This window comes from Chionomys nivalis, chromosome 9 (genome assembly GCF_950005125.1).
Source record: "Chionomys nivalis chromosome 9, mChiNiv1.1, whole genome shotgun sequence".
NCBI classification, from domain to species: Eukaryota; Metazoa; Chordata; class Mammalia; order Rodentia; family Cricetidae; genus Chionomys; species Chionomys nivalis.
In genome coordinates, this window is record NC_080094.1 from 43,469,356 (window position 1) to 43,492,722 (window position 23,367).

Consider the following 23,367-nt stretch of genomic DNA (forward strand, 5'->3'; position numbering starts at 1 on the left):
CCCTCTGTAAAATTCACCTTCATTGAATATGGCCTGTCGTCCAACCAAGCTTCCAGAAGGGCAAGGGGTCAGAACCAGGCCCATCCTAAGGAAGTGGGCACTGGGCAGGGAGAAGTGCGTATTCATGGGGAACTCAAGAAACAGGCAGGAACAGAAGGTGTAAAGGGGCATCTTGTCAACAAACCTGAACACCGTCCCTTGCCCCAACAGTGAGCAGGCACGAGATTAAATGAATGTGTACACAGAGGCTCTGAACCGAGGAGAGAGGCTGGGAACATGGGAAGGGTCACTTCTTTTATTATCCCAAAATGCAAAGTATTGAAGGCACTTGCAATAACATGGAGGGGGCGGGGAAAGGGAGGAGCAGGAAGCCAAATCCACCTGATCATTACCCAGCCTGGAGAAAAAGAAAAGCTACAGGGCCAGGTCTGAAGCCAGCCCACTGTCCACTACAAAAGATAAAATTTCATTCTAGAGACAATTAGGCAATTACGAGGACACGAGCAAGGGAAAGGACTAGCGGTCACGAGTTAGTGGTTCTTTAAGGAACACATTTGGCAGTGAGGACACCCTCAGGGCCCCTGCTGGAAGAGGTCTCGGTACATCTCGATGAGACGAGCGGCCTCGCGCTGGCCAGAGAGCAGAGCACCATGGGTGGTGGAGTAGTACTTGCGGTGCGTGGCCTCACCGGAGAACAGCACCTGCATGGGCTAAGTGGGAGGAAGTGGAAGTGAGGGTGGAGAAGCAGCAGAGACAGTGGGCTCCCTGGCTGCCCTGGAACCCCTATTCTTACAAGGCAGACACGAGTAAGCAGGATGCAGGTGTCCTCCACAGGATGAAGACTCACCCACCCACCTCGCCACCTTCCCAATCCTTCCCCATACACCCATGCCTCAGTTCCTTCTGTCCTAAGGCTGTGAGAAGTCCTGGCTGCACAGTCCCAAAGGCTCCATTTACCTCTTAAGAATAGCCCTCCTAAGCCTTTATTTTCTTATCGGTCAAACAGATTTATACCACCTACTTCTGAGGCCGGCTGTAAAGATTAAACTATGAGTGTAAGCACTTAGAATCTGGAAGAGTGTAAACAGCAAAGTCAGGTGGTGATTTAACAAACCTTCATGGAGCCCCTACTAGGGTCCAGGGACTGTTCTGGGCACTTGGATGAGAAAAGGTGACCAGGCTGCTGCTTTGTGGAGCTTCCATGCTGGTGGGGAAGCCAGACACGAAACCCAGTTACTAAACAGTGTCGTATGTGATAATAGGTGTTTGGTGAGGTGCTAAAAGCCCAGAAAAGAGGTTCAATGTCTGGGAGACCCCCACAAAGCCTCCTGGAGGACTGGACCTTGGCACTGCTTCTCAAAGGATGCTGGGTGAGTTAACAGGCAAAGGGAAGTCAGCCAGAGGGAAAAGTCACCACACCGAAGACAGTGAGTTCTCTGGATTAGCCCAGGCTCAATCTCAAGAAAGCAGGTATCTCAGTGAGTCCAAGAACGGTTCAGCTTCTTGCACACCAAACTCGAATGTGAACTTTTCTAAGAATGTAGTGTTGAATCCTCCAAGTCTAGACCAAGAGCATGCGCCCCTAACGAGTCCCAGGTGAGCTGTTCCCACCAATAAAGAGCTCAGGGAGGTTGTTAAATGGAAAGACGGATGGGCTGTGACCAAGCACAAGCTGCCCACTCCCACGCTCACCCACTTTCTCTTCTCTCCTTAGTTAAGCCCTGGTTCTTCTGGTTAATGTTTCTTTGCTTACTTGTTTGTTTGTTTTGAGACATGGTCTCAAAACATATAGCCTGGTTGGCCTGAACTCCTACCTGCCTCTACCTCCTGGGTGCTGGGATTAAAGGTGTGCACCACCACTCCCAGCTCAAGTCCTAGTTCTTAACTGGTTCCAAAGTCATTCAAAACAAAAATGACATGGCTCAGCCTCTCTGTCAGCAATGTGTAATCATGTAACTAAATTCTAGTCAATAAGCTTCAGATGTACGCTGTCTCAGCTCCAAGAAGTCCCCTTTCTGGTCCATGGACTTTTCTTCCTGCTATCAGTCGAAGACATAAGAGCCATTGTTCTTGCAGCCCTCTTAGACCAAGGTGACTGACCATGGCAGCCAGGTGTTCATGATGTTTGGTCCTCCCTCTAGCCTGCAGATTGTTGTTCATATTTCTGCTTTGCTTTGTTTCTGTCACAACCAGAGGTCTCCTTTGTAGGACAATGCCCTCTCTGAGAACAGCTAGACAGACACACCTTAGCTGACAGAAATCGCCATAGGTGATTTCAAAGAATTGCTTTAAATATAATTGCTGCATTTTAACATTTAATGTATGTGCACGCTTAGTGGACAGAATTTACTATTGGGAGCGTATCTCTCCCAGTGTTTAACGGTGCATGTATGCGTGCATGCGTATGCACACACACACACCATCAGTTAGAATGGAAGTCAGAACAACCTGCAAGAAACAATTCTCTCCTCCATCTTTTCCATGAGTCCTGGGACTGAACTCAAGTCAGTCACTAGGCTTGGCAGTGGGCTCCCTTGCCCACCAAGCCATCTTTCTGGCCTCAGATTTATGATCGTCTTGGCGTAGAGTTGGCCTAATCTGGGGGAGGGCAGTATTCTTAAGTTTTACTTTGCTCTATGTTCTCTCAGACTTGCCTCAAGCTATGTAGCCAAGGATAACTTCAAATCTCTGATCCTCCCTCTCTACTTCTCCAGTGCTATAGAATTTTGGGTATGCACCACTACGCAGGTTTCGGAGGTGCCTAGGGCTTCAGACACGCCAGGCAAGTATTCTACCAGCTAAGCTACAGCCCCAATTTTGTCCTCTAAAACATAGTAAGGAAATATTGCACTGCCGTCAACAGACCATTTGTGCTACATAACCCAATGTGGGAACCATTAGGCACATGAGGCTGTTGAACTTGAAATGTAAGTATTACAACCAAGGAACTAAAACTTTAATTTATTAATTTAAATTCTACTTAATTAATTCAATCTAACTGTGGCTGAAAGCTTATTGTCTAGCACAGCAAGCAACGATTTATGCTCAAAAAATATTAATTTTCTATGTGATTCTACTTTTTTATTCCAGATATTAAGTGTCTGATAATTCATTTTCTCTTTCACTATGGGAGTCACCCCCACCACTCTTCACCGTGGCACCCTTACACAACCCCGGGACTAGACACATGCAAAATACCCCTTACAAGGCCTGTCCTCACCATTCACAGCCCACTCACCGCTGTCTTGGAGCTCTCTGTGTAGGGTAGGGGCTTGGCCAACTTCTCCACATCTGCCCCACTGGAGCCCACCTGTGTGTATGAATAGGAACCTCGGAAGTATGGGTTGCTGCCCCAGGATGAGCGCAGGATTCGTCGAGGTTTTGGTATATTGGGGTTCCCTATTGGGAAGTCAGAAGAGCCAAGACAAGGGAGCATAAGAAATGACTACATAAGGAAGGTACTCCAAGACAACAATCTCCCTCCCTCCTGGGCTCCAGAAGGTTCAGGGAGCTAAGAGGTAGGCATAAAAGATTGTGAAAAATGAGGGGGACCAGGCTCAAACTGTACTCCCAACTCATTACTTCCTGGTGACCCCCAGAAAACAAACACTGCTTATCTCAAGGCCTTGGTTTTCCTACTTCAAAGTATTTGAGGGATGGGGAGGTGCCTCAGTGGTATATCTCATGGTTAGCACTCATGAGGCCCTAGGATCGATTCCCAGCAGCATTTAGATCAATTTCAGATACTCATATTTTCCTTTCTTTGTAATATCACGGGCTCCTGGGAAGTTCTCCTGCAACAGCGGGCAGGAAATAACCAACTAAAACAACCAAAGACACAGGGTATGACAGCATATGACTGGTTCCAGCACTCAGGAGGCCAAGACAAGACGATCTTGAATTCAAAGCCCAGTCAGCTACAGCCCAATGAGTTCTAGGCTAGCCTGGGCTATACAATAGCCAGGCTGGGCATTACAAAAAGAAAAAAAGAAAAAGAAAAACCCTGTCTCCAAAAAAAAAAAAAATCACTCTATGAGAGAAAAACAAATCTACCTCTGCACAAGATGTTATGCAAGAGGAAATAGCCATCTCTTGGTGATGACGACACATGTCCTTTTCACCATGAAGTCCTTAGTCATCACTCTGAGTCATTCAAACTCCAAACTGGGAGTGACAGCAACTGAGGTGACAGGCTAAACATGGATCCCAATAGGACAGCCCCTTCAGTACCACAATCTAGAAAGGGTAGACCTGCTACAGACCTAGGGGTTGAGAAAGCAGCCAGGCCCCAGGGGAGCAGCATGGACACAGGACCCACCTGTGAACTGTCGCAACATCTCTGTGCAGATCTCAGCCACGGCCTCATCATCACACTTCTCCATGACGAGAGCCTCCTCCCCACAGATCCAGCCGCTCAGCACGTGGCCATAGCGCTCTGGTGGGTACAGGACATCGAAGCCACAGATCTTGCGGTACCACAGCTCAGGTGGGTAGGTGAGGGTACAACTCTCTGCCTCATCCTCCCACACAAACTGCAGGCTGTTGCACTCAGGGCCCCAGAAGGGCTCCTCGAATTCAAGGAAGATCTTGTCGGTGGTACCGATGCCCAGGCGGTGGATGGCAGCCACCTTCTCCGTGGGCAGACACGGCCTAAAGAAACTGGTGTACTGCCGCTTGAGCACGCCCAGTGAAACCGTCACAATCACGTGGTCCGCTGGGATCACCTCACAATCCTCGCACTCCACGACTACTGGCCACTGCTCATCCTCGTCCCACCTCCCCTGCTGGGGACTCTCTCCACTCTGGCCACCCTCCCCAGTGTCGTGGTTGTGGTCACCCTCACCACAGGGCTGGATCTCAGGACCCCGGGGGCGAGCTGAAGCCTGGTCCCAGTGGATGCAGCGGACAGGTTTCCCCAGCTGAATGACATGTGGGGGGATTCCCTCAGCCAGCAGCTCCACAACTCGCATGAAGCCCGAGGGGATGATGTGATGGGCGCCAGGGATCTCCGTCCATTCTCCGAAGGCGCTCAGGGACACCTCATCTATGCTGTGGGAACTGCTCTCACAGCTTTCCACCTGTGGAAAGACCCAGAGAGAAGCCAGGTGATGGCAGGGCTGGGCCAGAGAACGAGAGCTCTGAGCAGCACGGCCCTCTGGACCCAGGCTCCCCCAGAACTGGTCTTTATCACTCTGGCATCTAAACTCCACAGCAAAGATACCTTCAGGTACTGCTGGATCATGGCGAGCTTCAGGCGCTTGGTGGCCTCTGTGTCGTCAGGGTCATCCCTGATGCGATTGCGCACCTTCTCCCGGGTGAACACCCCGACGCTGTTCTGACTCTCAGCATTGACTGGTTTACCATGCCGGAAGAACTCCTGGGTCAAGTTATAGACCTGCCAGAGAGAGCCCCGGAGACTGAGCACTCTGACCAACCTCCACAGCAAACAGGGCCCAACTAGAAAGCCACCTGCTCCCAGGTATCCCTGCTGCAACTGTGGCTTCAGCATGAAACTGAGCAGGGTACCTGCCCCAGTCACCCAGCTCCTCACCTCCAGGCCTGTAAGAGAAGTGCAATGGACCCATAGCTTTCTTGGGACCCTTACTAGAACAAACTGCAAACATCTGGGACCTGTAGAACCTGGAAGAAGGAGCTGCCTCTTCATGGGCTGTGTGCATGTCTGCAAGGGCCCCACATTCCCCTGGAGAATTTGGTCTGCACACGTTACCTTCTCCAAGAACCATGTGTGGGAAACTCACCCCCTGCAGATACCCCCGGCTCAGATCTGTAAGAATCCCTTCATTTCATCTGATGTACACGGAGTTAGAGGGAAGAGAGCAGCACAGAAGGGAGCATCTCTGGAGGCTCCAGCAATCCAAGAGACAGAAACCACCTGGCAGCCATTTCTCAGGCAAAACACCAACCCACTCCTTATCCACAGTGACCATCAGTCCCTTGAAGCAGGGTCCTTCTGCCTCCCCTTAAAGCCTGTCCCATAATCCCCCCATCTCCCACAAACACTGAACAAGTCTACTCCTAGACAGACCCCAGCATTCACTCAGCATGCATGTGTGGGCTCCACACCCCAGATGTATTAAGGAAAAGGAAGTCCTCAGCCCTGCCCATACTCCAGCTGATGAGACACTCTAAGGGGATTTCTACATGGCACTGATAACAAGGAACCCAGGAGTGCTAAGGTCAACCCAGGCAACCCTGACTCATTAGGAGACACAGCACTGGCCATGAGAGATGAGAGCGCTACAGGCAGAGGGATCTGCGCACTCAAAGATGGGGGTGAGGCCGTCAAGAAACCTGAAAAGGGACTGTGGGGTGAAGAGGCAACAAGGAGAAGAGTGTAAGACATAAATGGCCTTAGAAAGGGAGGCAGGCGCCAAGGAGGAGGGCAGCAGGATCCCCACCCTCTGCTGTCATTTCTATAGCAAATGCGAGCTTCTCAGCTGTGACCCCTCGTGGCCAGGCTGACTAGTGGTTAGCTCCCTCCTTAAAGAGCATCTGGATTTGGCCAGAATGCATTCATGGGAGAAAGGTCTGCTCTGCACTGCAGCCCCAACACAAGCTGTGGGGCCACAGCAGGGTTCCTCCAACCAGCACTGTTCACGGGAGAAAGCCTCCACATGAGACAGGCGTGTAAAGGCCTCTGCAGCACAAATTATAGGGAAGAATATGGGTGAAACTGTGCAACTTGTCCTGCCTACAATCACAAGACGCTAGATGGCCAGCAGTAGGCGGGGTCTCAGCAAACCCCTCCTGCACGATTACTACCAAGAACTTGAGCTGGGGACTCTCCTTCTCCTCCCTCGGTTTTCCCCTAACAGATAAGCAACATGGTAACTAATATTCAGCTCATGGTCACCGGAGACCACAAAGTCCAGCTCAGAAGTAGCAAATATCACCATCACTAACTAGGTATAGGTCTACCATGTGGGTACAGTATCCTCCCACACGTAAAAGGAGGGTACGGAAAAGGGCGGGGCAGGCCTTGGACCACTACACCAATACTTAGGTGCTTTTCATTGGGATTCCAATCCCTGTAATACTGGGTAGTAGGTACAGCCATGTACATTTTACAGATGAGAAAACTGGGGGTCTGAGAGGCCCTATACCTTAAGGGCTCAATAGTCTACATCTAAGGCTGGAGATATAGCTTAGTGGGAAAGCACTTGCCTATCACAGGCAAGACCCTGGGCTCAATCCCCAGCACCAAGAAAAGAAAAAACAAAGACAGAGATGGCTCAGTGAGTAAAGAGCTTAAGCATGAGGAGCCGAGTTTGAATCCCCAGCATGTGTCAATCCCTGAGAGGTCAGAGCCAGGCAGATCCTGGGAGTTCACCTGCCAGCTGTTCCAGCTAAAACCGTGAGTTTCACATTCACTGAGAGACTCTGTCTCAAAATGTAAGGTAGAGAGCAATAGAGGAAGACACCCAATAATGCTGACTCTGACCTACACACGCACACACACATGTACACACGTACACACACACATACACCTAAATGTACACACATGAATGGCCCTTCAGAGTCATTGTTGCTAGTAAAGCCACCCTCAGGCACAGTTTCACAGGCTTTGTTCAGAAAGGTCACCACCACTAACTAAAAGCTACACAAGGAAATCCTGACCTATTCCTCTTCCTTCAGTCCCTAAGCAGCACGGCAGTTTGACAACCACCGTATCCATTTTATTTTCCACAGCCACCATTCTTGTTGTTCAGAAGTGAAACTGACCAACAGGAAGCAGAACAAGTCAGGACCACTGAGAGTCATTGTCAGAAGGTATCCACATAGCCAGGCATGGTGGCACACATCTGTAACCCCAGCACTTAGTCCACATAGCCAGGCATGGTGGCACACATCTGTAACTCCAGTACTTGGTATCCACATAGCCAGGCATGGTGGCACACATCTGTAACCCCAGTACCCGAAAGGTGGGGAAAAAAAGAATCAGGACTATAAGGCCAGCCTTGGCTACATAGCAAGTTTAAGGCCAGGCTGAGTTGTACGGGATCTATTTTTAAAAAATAAAAAAATAAAAAAACATAAGTATTCATGCTTAAAGCACTTACAATAGCCAAGAACCAGTGTGTAGGCCAGCGAAGACCACTTCGAAGCATCCAGGTTACTATCTGATCACTGGTAGTCTACACTTTTGTGTGTGAAAAGGAACCATGGAGCTGCACACATGTCACTGTTGGTGCACACACACACAAACAGAGCGTGCACATACTCCAGGGGCCAGGGGCTTCTACACTTGTTGGTGCACACACACACACAAACAGAGTGTACACATCCTCCAGGGGCCAGGGGCCTCTACGCTTGTTGGTGCACACACACACAAACAGAGCGTGCACATCCTCCAGGGGCCAGGGGCCTCCACAATAAGTGCTCAGCAGCCATGTGCTGACCTGAACTGGGCCATGACATGACAATAAGAAAGTCAGACCTGTACTTTACCTCATCTGTTCAGTGCAACTTACAGTACTACTGAGAGACACTAAGAATACTGCCACTTTTCTAAGACATGGATGCTTCAAAGGTGTGCAGTGCCGCTACCTCTAATAATGGATTGTGATACTAACCAAGTAATAAGAATAAGAAATACTCCGAGGATGGATTCTCAATATAGCGACCACTAGATACTGTAGCAATGGGAATTTAATCTACCAGTTCCTGCATAGTCTAACTAGCTACATTTCAACTACTCGAGAGCCACAAGTATAGAAACTAGCACACTGGAAAGTGCAGGTCCACACATTTCCATCAGTGCAAAGAGTTCTCCTGAACAATGCTGGCTACACATAATTTCAAAAATATTATTAGGATACTAATTGATATACTAACAGATATGTTATTTGAATTAAAATAATAACCATCAGGGAATTGAGATCAATGCACAAAAATTAGTTCTATTGCTATATACGAGGAACAACCAAGATACGCTTTTAAAAAATGGTGAGTGTCCATAAAAAACCATAGTGTCAATTGTCACAACCAAACACCTAGCGAAGTCTAGCAGATGACATTTAAGGCCTTTTTGAGACAATCTATCAGTATCTTGCCTACAGCAGTTATTTTTTTTTTTTTTTTGGTTTTTTTTTTGGTTTTTTGAGACAGGGTTTCTCTGTAGCTTGGAGCCTGTCCTGGAACTAGCTCTTGTAGACCAGGCTGGCCTCGAATTCCCAGAGATCCACCTGCCTCTGCCTCCCGAGTGCTGGGATTAAAGGTGTGCGCCACCACCGCCCGGCCTACCCCAGCACTTTTGCGTCATATCCCCAAACTGTCCTGGCGTTCCCTTTACCTCGTTGTATAAATCGCTGAATTCCTCAACCACGTCCTTGGGGATCCGGCGGCCACGGTTGGTAAGGTAGCAGGCCACGCCATTCTTGGAGTAGAGGCTGATGCGGCCCACGCTGCGCTCCCCATCTGTTGTCTCTTCCAAAAGGCCATTAGCTTCTGCTAGATGATAGATAGGATTCCCATGGGACCCATGGATCCAGGTGGCTCCCAGTTCAAAGGTGGCGTGTCCTGGGTGACAATAACAGACCCTTAGAGGGGCACAGGTTTCTCCAGAGAAGGACAGAACTGCTTCCCTTCCTCCCCTAAGAGGCCCCCCACCCACAAATACAGGCCAGGAAAGGACTTGGGAGCTTGCTCTGACAAACAGATAAAGCCTACATACAGAGGACCATCAGATGAGGTGACCAGCAGGGAGCAGCCCTGCCCACAGTGACCCTTGGATGTGTCCACTGTCACCTTATGCCATCAGTCAGACATTTCTCCTTCTAGTCACCTCCCAAAACAATACTACACCCCAGATCCCTGACACTACTGTGGGTATCGCCAGTATTAGTCTAGCTCCTTAGTACCCCGTGGCTCTGAAGCCCGACCCCTTCTCTCAGACAGAAGATCCCCCCCCCCCCTTCTAAAACTTCTAGGACAGAAAAGAGAGGACAACTCCAGTTCAGAGCATTTTCCCCAGGGGTGAGGAATACAAACCAGATCTCCAGAAAACGTTAAGCCCTGAAATCCTTTCACATGGCAAAGAAGTGGGGAAGGCAGGCCCTGAGATTCTGTTGAGGAGGGTTGAGGAGCAACCTGGATCCAAGATGTAAGAGCCCTAGGAATCCATTCTCCCTCCTCACCCCCAGTCAAACCAGCAGGTCTGAGGTAGCTGCCTCAGTCCTGAGCCTCAGTTTCTTCTTCAGATGTTACAAAGTTCTGAGGCCACTTTCCCTGCCTAGCTTCCAGAGAGGTTAACATGGTCCTAAGAGCACAGAGAAACAACTGGTGGTGTATGCTTATGCAGGCCAGGCTCAAAATCCATATGGTCCATTTCCTGTCAACTTCACGGTAAGTTCTCCCACCCTTGTGTGCACACCCCTGACAAAATGACTGTGCACGCCCCCAATCCATCCCCCCCCCCCGAGGCAGGGTCTGCAGCTTGAATTTGGGTTAGACTGCGACATGCTCTGATTAGCAGAATGTGCCTGTAAAAAACCCTGCAGTTTCAGGGGCTCAAGAAGGTTAGCCTTTCTATTGCTGTCATACAACACCATGACTAAGAGTAACTGGGGGAGGAAAGGATTTGTTTTAGCCTACAGCTCCACCTCACAGTCCATCACTGAGGGAAGCCAGGATAGACACTCAAACTGGGCAGGAACCTGGAGGCAGGAGTTGATCCAGAGGCCATGGAAGATACTGCTTCCTGGTTTGTTCCTCATGCTTGCTCAGCCTGCTTTCTTAGAGAACCCAGGACCACTGGCTTACAGTGGCATCGCCTACAGTGAACTGGGCCCTTCCACATCAATCAATCATCAACCAAGAAGATGCATCACAGGCCAATTTGATGTGTGGGGAAGGGGTTAGTTCCAAAATGACTCCAGCTTGTGTCAAGTTGACACAAAAGTAGTCAGCACAGGGGCCTCGTGGCTTCTACCATCAACTTCTAAAATGATAACTATGGAAAAAACCACAGGCTCACCTTGCTAGGAACATAAGCCTAGACCAAAGCCTATACCCCCTACCACACATGAGGACGAGGACATCTTAGAGATCCTAACTAACTGACCCTGGACATGCAGGAATCAGGCAAAGCCTGAAAAAGACCCACCTACCTGAGTCCTGCCCCCGCTTCTATCCCACAGATTGTGAGTAAATAAAAAGACGTTTTAAGCTGTTTCATCTGAGGTGGCTCATTCTGATACAGTCTAAAGATGGCAGCACTGCCCCTCACCCCAAGAACTGGGCATGCGCTCCTTATTTGCATGCCTTCCCTTTCTTGGGATGTTTCTAATTAAACTATCAGTTACTAAAAATAGCCCTGTAACATGAATGTGCCTAAAACTAGAAAAAGCACAACCTCACGCTCCAGCTCACAAGATAAGGACAGTCTGTATCTCTGAAAGGAGCAGGCATGCACAGGCCCCTGGGTGTAGGGTAAGCAGGCAGACTGAAGGCCACCAAAAGCTGAAAGTCTAGGACCTTGCAACAGAAGTGTTTGTTCTAGTTTGAGCTCCCAAAGGGAGCAGAGGAAGAAGAGGGGTGTTATTGTTATCGCTATTATTAATAGTGAAGTTTGTTTTTAGACCATTCTGCACACGTACACAATGCAGTACCAACCACTCTCCCCTCCCTGACAAACTCCTCTCTAACATTCATGACTATTCATTTTGTTCTGTGACCCACCCAGACTAACCAAGACTCTCTTGTGTGACCGTGGTTTCAGAGCTACTGTTGGAGCCTGGTGGGGTCGTAGTGGAAATGACTCAACACAGTGGGCTCCCTTTCCCAGAGAATTAACAGTCAGCAGTTCAGAGATAACGGGGAAACACTGACCCCTCCCCCGGCACAGTAGGAAGTTCCAAGCCACACAGAGACTGGGCAGGTCAGAAGCAAGGAGACACCTTTCCTGTCTTCTCTAGGTGGTCCTCAAATGTGAGAAGAGGTGGGGAGAGAATTCAGGCCAAGGTTTGACAGCAGCTGGGAGGACCAGAATAAGGGCTCCGCTGAGGATGTCTCTGCCACTCCATCTCTATGGCATCTCTACTTCCAAAGGGCATCAGGTGCCCGCCCATGCCCACTCTCCTCACAGCATGTGGTGTCCTCAGAGTCTCTGGATCCCTGTTCTCACTGCTGACAGGGACATGGCCACTATGCCATGCTGAAGCATGTCAGTCTACACACTGGGCCCTGGGGCCTGCCTATCTGCATACAACACAGACACCCCATGCAGCAAGCTCTCCCCTATCTCCTTCACATTCCTCATTCCACACCACCTGTGCCCTCCTTCTTCTCTGCTTTCCCATCAAGTATTCTGCCACCCCACGCCTTCCCTGCACAGACTCGGTTGTCAGTTCCCCCAGGGACTGGACCATCTATCTCCCCATCTTCTGTTTGGATATCAGACTCTGAATACGCCCCAAGAATCGTAAGTGGGACTGCTCTCTCCTGAGGCTGCCAGCCAGCCCATCAACAGAGAGTAAGGCACTGGGGCTCGCTGGCTGCCCCAGCTTTATGAGCACTTGGATGGCACTTTCGTTCTTAGTGCCAAGAGACAACCTAGTTTGTGCATGAAAAGGGGAAACAAAACCTCCTATGTGCCTTCCAGGAATGGCTCTAGAGGAAGATACTTACATCCTCACTAGCTCTACAGGAAGGGAAAAGGCCCGAGGGTGTCCTTGATATTCGTGGATTCTCAGCCTGACCACCTATCCAAGCAAGCAAGCACATAGGCTCTGTGCGGCAAATACAGAATCCTCTAGAGGCACAACTGCGGTGGTTCACGCCTGCTACTTCAGTACTCGGGAGTCAGAGAACTGGAGAATGAAACCCTGTCTCAAAACAGAAGGCAAAGCTAGGTGCTTGCCATAAAAACATGATGACCTCAGTTAGATCCCCCAAAATCCATGTCAAAAAAACCCAGGCAAGGTAGTGCACACCCATAACTGGCCAAAGCGGGAGGACCCTTAGGGCTTGCTGGTCAGTCACCCAGAGACCCTAGCTCAAAAAAAAAAAAAAAAAAAAAAGATAGAAAGCCATTGAGGGAGACACCCAATATCATCCTCTAGCCTCTAAACACACACACACTAATCTAAGAGTATCCACGTCACTCATATACTCCAGGTCACAGCATGAGGTCTCACTGGGTCATCATCACAATCCCAACACACTTGACCCACCACCGGCCACAACACCCCACACAGGCTATGGCTGTGGAAGCCCTAATCACCAGCTCCATTTCAGGAACTATCCCTGCTCTCTAGAACCCTGGCAAAGTCTCCCTACCCCAGGGGCACGTCTCTCATCTGGCTGCTTTCTCCAGGGTCCTCACTATTTACAACCTGAATTGAGACAATCCCAAAACCACGTATCACTCACAAGGAAGCCTAAATACCTCTTCCACTCCACCAACCTTAGTTCCTGTTGCCTGGAATTCAGTCATGATACACTAATTCATACTAAAAACTAATGACTAATCAGAAGTTATACAGCCTCCCCTCCTGTGACATTAGAAATGAGTCCCCACAGTCCTCAGATAGTTTGACTCTGAGTATGCCCTCTCCAGCAAACACCGTCCACCCCAAGTCTTGCACCAAGCCAGCATCCTCTAAAAATGGAATGCTGGTGCAAGAGGCAAAAGAAGCTTCTGGAAAATACCCACATAGGTTGCATGATCAAACATTTATCCCAAGACCAAATTAGTAAGATTTCAGGCAGGACCAGGGTATTGGGGGACAAAAGATGGCCACAGAGGTAGCTAAGCCCGAGTGACGCTTACCAAGTCTCACGCTCTGAACGCGGCCCCCAATGTGTCTGGAAGCCTCAAGCACAGTGACATCCGTGAAGCCCTGCTCGAGAAGTGCTCTAGCTGCGGCCAAGCCAGCCAGGCCAGCTCCGATCACCACCACACGAGGCTGTCCCCTTCTGCGCAGGCCGCGACTGAGAGGGTCATCCGCGCTGTCACCACTGGGTTCACAACTTTGCATACCGTCCGTGCTCACCTTCTAGGAGCCTGTGACGACAGGGAGCGGGTGGAGGTCAGCTTACCCGACCCAAGGAACAGTCACAGCACAGCTGCCCCCCCTCCAAGACCTGATCGGGAAGAGACACCTCCCAAAAATGCAAAAAGAGGAGAGCCAGGCAGGGAGACATGGGTTAGGCCCTACCAACAGGCAAAAGGTAGACCCCATCAGCCCCACCCTCAAATCTCTTGAGCTCTGCCTATCCCTATCCACATGTCCTAGAGTAGAGACTGAGAACAGAAGCTGAAAAAGGCCAAAGTCAGCCTTTGTTAGTTAGTTCTGTTTGACCCTGATGTTAGTTCTGTTCGACTCAGCATGGCTGCTGTTGCGCCAACCCCAGGCTCCTCACACAGATATCAGGATACTCACACATATGAAGGATACTTGCACAGTCCCCTAATGCTCACACCAGCCCAGGACACTTGTACACATGGCACTGGGCTCTGTCCCCTTCTCACCTGGCTTTTCCCTAGTATTCTCTACCCCCTTATGCCTTTCTCCTCCTGGTCTTTCTGCTGGCTTTCTGAGTCTTGGTGAGGTGGCATTGTGGTGGGAAAGACAAAGGCTTCACCGCCCCACTCCTCCAGAAAGTGCTGGTGTCCCAGCAAGCCTTGCTATTCTGGGTCCTTTTCCCCATCCACCGGGCCCCACAGTCACCACAAAACAGCAATGAACCCAGGAAACAGTGAATTGTGATGACCCACGGCACCAGAGACCAGACATCAAATTGACAGTTATACTCTGCCAGCTTAAAGATGCCAGCCTTTGAGCAGCTGGTACTGCAGGGAAAGGAGATGGCCCAAGCTGGAATACACTGTTCCTCTAGTCCCAGAATGAGCAGGATGGTTTGGAGGTATCTGAGGACCACCATGTAGGAGACACTCGGCTCATATCCCTACACCTTGCATTCCCTGACTCAAGCAACTTAAAGAGTCCAGCTGTCTTGGCTAAGGTTTGCATCAGAATTTAATAGTACCAAGACCCAGCAAAGAAATGAATACAGGTGGATGAAAGCTAAGACCAAGTAGCAATAAAAACCTGTCACGCACATCCATAAAGCAAGCATGACCTTCCCCAGACACAGCAATCCACCTCTAAGATCCCACCAGAGACGCAGGGCACATCCCACCACACAGACAACGTCAAAGAAATTTATAGCGTTATCCTGCTGACCAAATCCAGAAACAGCCCAAAGGCGTGAGCTATGCAGTGTGTTATCCCACGCAATACTTAGCAACTTCAGAATCAAGTTGCGGTGCCCTCGAAGGAAATGAGACTGAGCCAGAGGTCAGACACTCAGCAGCACCTACTGTACAGCCCCAACTATACAGAGTTCAGGGAGAGGCAAACATAGGGATTAAGGGAGGGGAGGGGAGTGAGAAGGGCAGAAGTGAGTTTCCTGCAGTGGAACAGAAGGAACGGGAGGAATGGGGGTCCACAGCATGTCGAGACATGCTGACTTCCCTCTGAGCTTTCCATTTTCCTTGGGACAGTGTTCTCTAACACTTGGAGGTTTAGCGAAGTAAGTGTGGTTTTGGGGTTTTTTTTTTTTCTGTTGTTCTTTTGCTCCGTTTTTCCTAAATATACTCAGGCTAAGAAGTTGTTTCTCCCCAACTCATTCATAAGATGCCTGGGCCTAGAAAGAAACTACCTCCCTTGCTGCACCTCCTACCCCACTCCCAGACTCAAAGTGGCCAAGGCAGTGTAGAACAGGTTTCCTAGACTGCAGGCAGGTGGCGCTCGAGGCCCAGACTCCCTCCGAGGCAAGCCTAGCTTTGCTAGAGGAGGAGGCCACCAGGAGGTGGGCACAAGCCTTTCCTGCCTCCTCCTCCCCTGCCCTCTTCCCCTACTCCTCGGTCCCCCACCCTCCAAGGACCACGCCACGCAGTCCAGCGACTCTCTCCCTCCCTTCCCCTCTGCTCTCGCCCAGGTTCCTGCGCACTAAATATAGAGGTGAGGATGTGGCAGACTGCACGCGCTGGCAGGGTCAGCAACGATGCCACCGGAAGTCTGCCAGCCACCGCCGACGCCGTGACAAGCTAGTAAATACACGAGCGCCACGGAGGGCCTGCGTCAGCTGTAATGACGCCAGGGTGCTCAGGCATCGGGTGAGACGTGACAGGGCTGCATGCCCCAACCCAGTCTCTGGAACAAGAGTGGGGATTCCCCTTTCCAGCACCCCTGCCCCAGGGACACCCCAGCAGACTCATTTTTGCAATAAAGGGTGGGATGGCAGCAGTGTTTGTAAAGCTTACTGGTGGAGCCACATTTTGAAATGCTACTGGGTTGAGCAGGTGTAACAGGGATTAAAGTGGAGTTCCCACTCTGACTGGGGCCACACACACCTGTAATTCCAGTACTGTGAAGGCTAAGGCAGGAAGATCATGAGGTTCAAGCTAGCCTGAGTAACGTGGTAAGACATTATCTAAAAACAAAAACAAACAAACAAAAAAACCACAGGGTGTGTCCAGCTTATCACAGGATCCCAAGACACCTCTCTAAAAGCCAGAAAGGTCTAGCTGACCTTTCTTGCCCTAGGCTTGGCTGGCTGGTCCTCACTACTTTGCCGTGACTGTCAAATAAGGCTATCACAGACTGTCAGCATCTAAGGACCTCACACATTAAGGACCAGGTGCTGTAGGTACCTAATGAAAAGATTCTGGAATGGACCACAGGCCATCTTAAAGATGACTACAGAAATAACCCTCAGCCCCCCAACACCAGATCTCAAGAGACCTTGAACATGGGTATCAGATGGAAGTCGCACAGGAAACCAGGGCCCATGTGGGTCCCCTGCACCACTGACCTTCACAGCTAACCCCCAAACCAGCTTCATCCACCCTTGTTACCCATAAGAAATCAGAGGCACCACACACACAGCCACTGAAGACAGAGGACCGTGCACCATGGCCCCTTATCACCCTGCATCCATCCACGAGGTTTTTCCTGTCAGTTTTTATCACTTTCCCCTCCGGGATTATTTTTTGGGGGGTGGGGGTTGTTTTGTTTTTGTTGGAAGAGAGGGAGGGGGAGAAAGGGAGGGAGAGAGGGGAGGGAGAGGAGGGAGAGAGAAAGAGAGAGAGAGAGACTTCTTATTGAGGAAAAAGAATCGTTTAAATGGTCCGTGGTGCATGCCTGTCCCTTTCTTGCCTTGATCTGTATGCAGGAGAAACAGAACGCCCTGTACTTGCCCACAGATAAAGGAATGAAGAAAAAGTGCTGGCTCAGCCAAGTGGTGAGGAGGGAGGAGGGGCACTGAGGGAGGCACAGAACAATAGACACTTGCCTTCTTGCTCTGGCTTCCATGGTAAATTGGGGTGGGGGTCTAGGGCTTCCTGCCAATATCCATGTCCCCAAGCAGACCAAGTCCCAAAGCTTCAAGAAACCAGGTCAGCCAGAGCATAAGTGCTCTATTTGAAAATCCCCCACTGCCTCCTGACACCACTTCCCTGGCCACAGGCCACAGCTGCCCACTGCTGCCCAGGGCCAGCACCACCTCCACAGGGTCCTGCTGAGCCCCTCCCAGAAATGCCCAGAACTCCTGTACTCATCCCATCAACAGCCCAGGGTCAAAACTGTAGGCGTCCTTGGAAGAAGATCCCCTTTCTCTACGGGGTCAAGCCACAGTCCAAACATTATGGCCTCTACCTCAGTGTTCTCAGGGACCCTTCAGCTTCCTCCCTCTCTTGAACCTCACCTGCACCCAGTCCCAGTCTTTACCCTCTAAAGCAGTGGCTCTCAACCTTCCTAACGCTGTGACCCTTTAATACAGTTCTTCATGTCGTGGTGACCCCAACCATAAAACTATTTTTGTTGCTAATTCACAACTGTAATTTTGCTACTGTTATGAATTGTAATGTAAATATCTGTATTTTCTGATAGTCTTAGGAGACCCCTGTGAAAAGGTCATTCAACAACCGTGGGGATCACAACCCACAGGTTGAGAACCACTGATTTAAAGGCTAACTGGCTAGGCCTCAGTGAGATGACCAGAGGATACAATCCAGCAGTTCACCGAGTGTCTACTCCACACCAAACACGGGAAGGTCCTTCATCCTCTCGCCATGCTAGCCTCAGTTCTCCAAGATATTCCCCTCCACATACAACAGAATCCCTAACTACAAAGCCTTGGGCTTCCCCAGCCCATCAAAGCCTCGAGGGAAACATTTTCCTTGCCAACATCAAAGAAGCTGCCTCTGGTTCTAACCCGCACAGTCCTCACTAGGACTTAGGAGCTGTGCCATCATTCCCCAGGGTGACTGTGGAGTGTAGGCTCCACATACTGGCTCTTAAGTACAATAGCTCCAAACTGCCCCCAGAACACAAGTGTCTCTCTAGGGACCTCTTACCACCTAGTGTCTCAGGACTGCGCCTGCAGCCTCCCTGTTGCTGAGCAAGGCCAGACTCCTCCAGCAAGTGAGCATGGCCACAGGCTGAGAAGCACTACTCTGCAGGTCAGCAGCCCAGCCAGTGTAGACACCTTTTGTGTTCCTCGACACTGGGGCCACCTCTGTCTCTCCCACTCACTCACAAGCCACTGCTCCCTCGCCGTGGTGACTGCCGAAAATACGAAGCCATGGCGATCACCTCCCACACCTTTCAAAGACACAAAAGATTTCACCCATCCTGGACCCCTGAACACAAATTACTCCCCAGGGTGCCTGAGCTGCTGTTCTTTCCTCAAGTCACCTCAGCCTGGATTTCTGCATCTGCTGCCTGCAGAAGAGTAAGGCCCCAAGACGGCCAGCCCCCTCCTCACTTCATCTCCTTTAGAGTCTAGGACCACACCAGCTGAAACCCTCCAAATTAGGTCATGCTTTAACCAGCATCCTTCCCCTCCCTCAAGCCTGATGTTTGCTCATAAGAGATCTTCCCAGGACTCCCCAGGACTCAGGGGGCCTGTACTCAGTTGCAGGAGACAGAATGCCTGCACCCTCCTCAACCAACCCTGGGGACTTCCTGACTCTCTCCCAACAAGTAGGACTAGAGGTCTGGAGCAGTAGCCAGCTTCCCCTTCCCTATTCCAAGCTTCTAGCAGGAGGAAAGGGAGAAGGAAGCTGGGGCTGCTCCAGGGGAACATCTCTGGGCTGCCCGGCAGGTCTGCAGAGGGATTTGGAGTCTTGAGACCCCCTAGACAATGCAATTATTCTTCTAAGGTAAAAAAAAGAAAAGGGGGAAAAAAACCCTCCCAGAAATCCCACACCAGCTGCCTTGCTGGGCTGGCAAACAAAGGGGCTCTGTGTCTGGACAAGCCTCCTCCCACCCTCCAGTCTGGGGCAGACTGCCCCAGCCTCCCAGCCAGACCCTTCCCAGCCTTCCTGCCCAAGCCACAATGAGTATACTGCGCAGCACCACAAAACCAGAAGGGCCAGGCCAGTGGAAAGGAATAGCAGGAGCAGAGGTGAGCACAGTGGGCAGAACGGCAGTGCACTCGTATCCTACTTTCCTGCTAGGGCCTGGCTTTCTCTAGGCCCCATTTGACCAGCACTCCTGAACTCGCCCCAAGAATATCACATATGCTCCCACCTCCTGGAGTCACGTGTCTCAGCCCCGTCGGACACCTATAGGCTTCAAGTTTCTCTATCTGTTAAGTGAGGGAGTCCTGCCTGTTTGTGGACTGCTGGGGGAAAGAAACAGGCACTGGAGAGAAGTGTGGTCACCTATAAGTGCTACCTCACAAAGAAAGGTCAAGGAAGGTCCCCAAAGGACTGTTATAAGAGATTGGAGTCACCCCTCCAAGATCCCAAAGCTCCACTGCATGTAAAGGAACCCAAAGTTTTGTCTTAGCTCAGAGCGCAGCATCAGCCTTGGCCACAACCCAACAGGACCTTGACCTCGGTGTCAATCAAATACCCACAACTTGACTCCCAGTTCAAGCCCAACTGGGTCTGAGCCCCCCAACCCTAACCATCCTCCCCAGATTCAATATTCATTAGGCAACTCCAAGTTCACAACAGGGAAACAGCAGAGGGACCTTATTTCACAGGCCAGCAGCAACGCTGATGAGAACCAAGGCCCCAGCTTCCTCCTGGTGCCTGGCTTCTCTCCCAGCACTGTGCCTTTGTTACGCACCTCTCTTCCCTCAAAATGTAGTTCTAAAAAGAACAACTTCAAAAAGCTTCTTGAAACCCTCTTTCAAAAGAGAAGAGGGGAGTCAGGCACTCTTTGGCAGCCACTGACTGGCAGGATACACACACATACAGAAAGAACACACCTCCCTCATGGAAGGAGTGGGCAGAAGTAGGAGGTACGCTGGGAGGGGTACAGACTCAATTTCCTGCCAGACTGCAAAGCATTAGACACTTTTAGCTCCCTGAATGGGCAGCCCCAGTAAATGCCTAGGTGGGGGATCACCAAGAGTGTTCAAGCGCTTGCTCGCTCTCCCGCTCCCTCCTTCCTTCCCCCCCCCCTCTCTCTCACACACACACACACACACACACTTAAGATCACAAATAGTCCCCTCCCTACAGAATAACTTTAGCACCACATTTTCATGTATGTTCTGAAATGTGATCACCAACTTTCCAATGTTAGTAATCTGAATTTCCACCATGTATTAGGTGGGTGACAGGTTAATTGGCTTTTGGTTTCAAGCTAGAGTTATCTGTGAAGAGGAACCTCACCTGAGAAAATGCCTCCACCAGATTGCCTATAGGCAAGTCTGTAAGGCGTTTTCTTAATTAATGATGTGGGGGAGGAGGGCCAAGGCCATTGTGGGTGGTCCTATCCCTGGACCATTGGTCCTGGGTTCTATAAGAAAGTAGGCTGAGCAAGCATGAGGTTCAAGCCAGAAAGCAGCGTTCATCAATGGCCTCTGCTTGAGTTCTTGCTGAGTTCCTGCCCTGGCTTTCTTCCATGGACTGTGACCAGGACATGTGAGCCAGATCAACCCTCTCTGCTTCAAACTAATTTCTGGTCAGCTTTTATCGCAGCAATAGAAACCTAAGGCAGGTGACCTTGTCAGTAAAACAGGTTGTGTGGGAATGTGTGCAGAGGCCTAGAGCCGAGACATGGCGGCAATGTTTCCTTAGTCTTCCGCAGTCCCCCACCTGCACACAGTGGGACTCACCGGAGAGAAGGCAGAACCAGGTGAGAAGATGTGTGTGGAGCCTGGAGGAAGCTACCCACTCCATAGAGACATTCCCGTTGTGTATGGTAAGGGAGAGAACACGTTAGAAGGGTCCACCCATACCCCACCTGCTGCTGGTGCTTGGACCATCCAGACCAGAGTGCATGCGTGCCGGCTTCCAAGAGCCCCCGTCCAGTATTCATGCCCTCTCCTCTTCAGCCGACCTTTATAGCTAAGAGGATATTGCAGAAATGATAGAATGTGGCATCTAAAGCTGGGTTATAAAAGACGCAGTGGCCACACCGGCATGGTCCACCATGGAAACATTCTCCAGTCCCCCAGCCTTCAGTTGGCTGCAGCCTCCTGGGAGAACCTGAAGCAGGGCCACCCAGCTCAACCGCATCCCCAGCCCTGACTCACAGATGAGCTACAGGTGATGATTCCACTGCTTTAGAACCTACTAGTGTGGAGGTGACTTATTGCCCAGAAATAGATCATGAATAATCTTTAGTTTCCTATCCAGAAAGCCTTGAGGAGGAGGGGATCCCCAGGGAACACCTCTGTCACACAGGAACTCCATCCCCTCTATTCTGAAAAGCAGACCTAGAAACCAGGCCCACTGACAGGAACATTACAATTCCCCGGGAGATGTCTACAAACACCTACACTCACACTACCCCATTTAAGTCAGAGCCCAAGCAAGGGTATCATCTTAGGGTCATCTGTAAAGTCAACTATTTCATACCAAGGATCCAAATGCAGAGACTCCAGGAACTGGTGCTGTATCAGAGAAGGGAGCTGAAAAAGCTGAGGCCAGATCATGGCCAAGGTACCCCTTTATGTTGTCACTGCCTGGATTTCAAAGTCTGCTGCAGCCCATGCCTGGACACACTCAAGCTGTGAGTGTCCTTGCCATCACACTCATCCACATCTTCCCCTTTCTCTGCAGCCTCTGGAGATGCTCTTCCCTACAGGAGAGGCCCCAGGGCACAGGGCTAGGGTCTAACTGGACAAGCTTGAAAAGCCTCTTCTCGTCTCTGAAGTGGCAACAGTCATCATATTTGCCCTAGTCTGGGTCCTATGTCAGAAATACTCAACAAAATCCATATTTACAGTTTGTCTCCTACAAGATTCAGTCTTGCCTTATACTGTATTTGCCCCCTGTGGAGGACAGAACATCAAATCATAGAGACAGGGCTCACAGCTGGTTAACTCAAAGGTACGAGAGGCAGCTGAGATCCAGACTGGAGAACCTAATACAGTCTGGGAAAGAGTCAGCTCCAGTCCTGGATTGGGATGCTTAGAGGTGCTGCTGATGAGAATAACTCTCCATGTGAGATCAAGGTGCCCCTGTCCACCCTACCAAGGGTCTCCTGTTGAGCCCTGAAGCCCCAGGTCCCAGATGCATCCACCTGACCTTCCTTCCATGCCTGAAGAGTTGGGAAGAGAACATCTCAGCAGGTGATATGGGATTCCCCTCTGTATGCTGTGAATATCACTGGTTAATAAAGAAGCTGCTTTGGCCTATGGCAGGACAGAATATAGCCAGGCTGGAAGAGATATATGGAGAGCATAGAAGGAGTCAGGAGACATCATATAGCTGCCAAAGGAGAAAGTCGCCTCTGGAACTTTACCCATAAGCCACAGCCTCGTGGTGATACTGATTAATAGAAATGGGCTAATTTAAGATATAAGAGCTAGCTAGGAATACGCCTAAATCACTGGTCAAACAGTATTGTAATTATTACAGTTTCTGTGTGGTTATTTGAGTCTGGGTGGCCGGGAAGCAAACTTACAAGCAGGAGTGGGGAGGATGCATCCCACCTTCTCCTCAGGGTCTTCAGCCACACCCACAAGCCTCACAGAGACAGCCACACAGACAAGCCCTGTGCTATTCCTAGGGAGAGACCAGGCCCACCCACTGGATGACAGAATGCCCATGAACAGCATTCTCCATCCCTACCCTCCACAGGGAAAGAGTCGTACCAACAGCATACAGGCACACAGTCTCTACATGCCATGTCCCAGCGGCTGTGGAATCCGGGTGAGCACACGTCATGTGGGTGTGGTGTGGTGAGTTTCTTATTAAATCACAGGGACACTCTGGGCTGGGCAGATCTGAAGAGACCAGGCAGCACACACAAAGTGGGGGAGAAACCCGTGTTGAACCGGAGCCAGGTGGTAGGGACAAATCTTTTATTCATTGAGCAGGTTTTAAGGAGTGCTACTGTGTGGGAATACAGAAAAGCTAAAACTGGCCCC

The 23,367-nt window shown here is 50.4% G+C and overlaps 1 protein-coding gene across 2 annotated transcripts in view; it reads right to left on the minus strand.

Moving 5' to 3' along the window:
* Positions 1 to 273: 273 nt before the first annotated feature.
* The window catches only part of Smox (spermine oxidase), a 33,971-nt gene continuing 10,877 nt past the window's right edge, over positions 274 to 23,367 (minus strand). The window contains exons 2-8 of one of the 2 annotated variants that reach the window (XM_057781785.1): positions 13,793 to 14,026; positions 9,314 to 9,540; positions 5,222 to 5,395; positions 4,319 to 5,078; positions 3,239 to 3,399; positions 1,115 to 1,204; positions 274 to 710 (exon numbers count right to left, since the gene is read on the minus strand). In XM_057781785.1, the coding sequence (XP_057637768.1) occupies positions 573 to 710; positions 1,115 to 1,204; positions 3,239 to 3,399; positions 4,319 to 5,078; positions 5,222 to 5,395; positions 9,314 to 9,540; positions 13,793 to 14,000 (1,758 nt within the window). In that variant the 5' untranslated portion in view covers positions 14,001 to 14,026 and the 3' untranslated portion in view covers positions 274 to 572. The remainder of the gene's footprint in view (positions 711 to 1,114; positions 1,205 to 3,238; positions 3,400 to 4,318; positions 5,079 to 5,221; positions 5,396 to 9,313; positions 9,541 to 13,792; positions 14,027 to 23,367) is intronic. The other variant, XM_057781786.1, reaches the window with a different exon arrangement.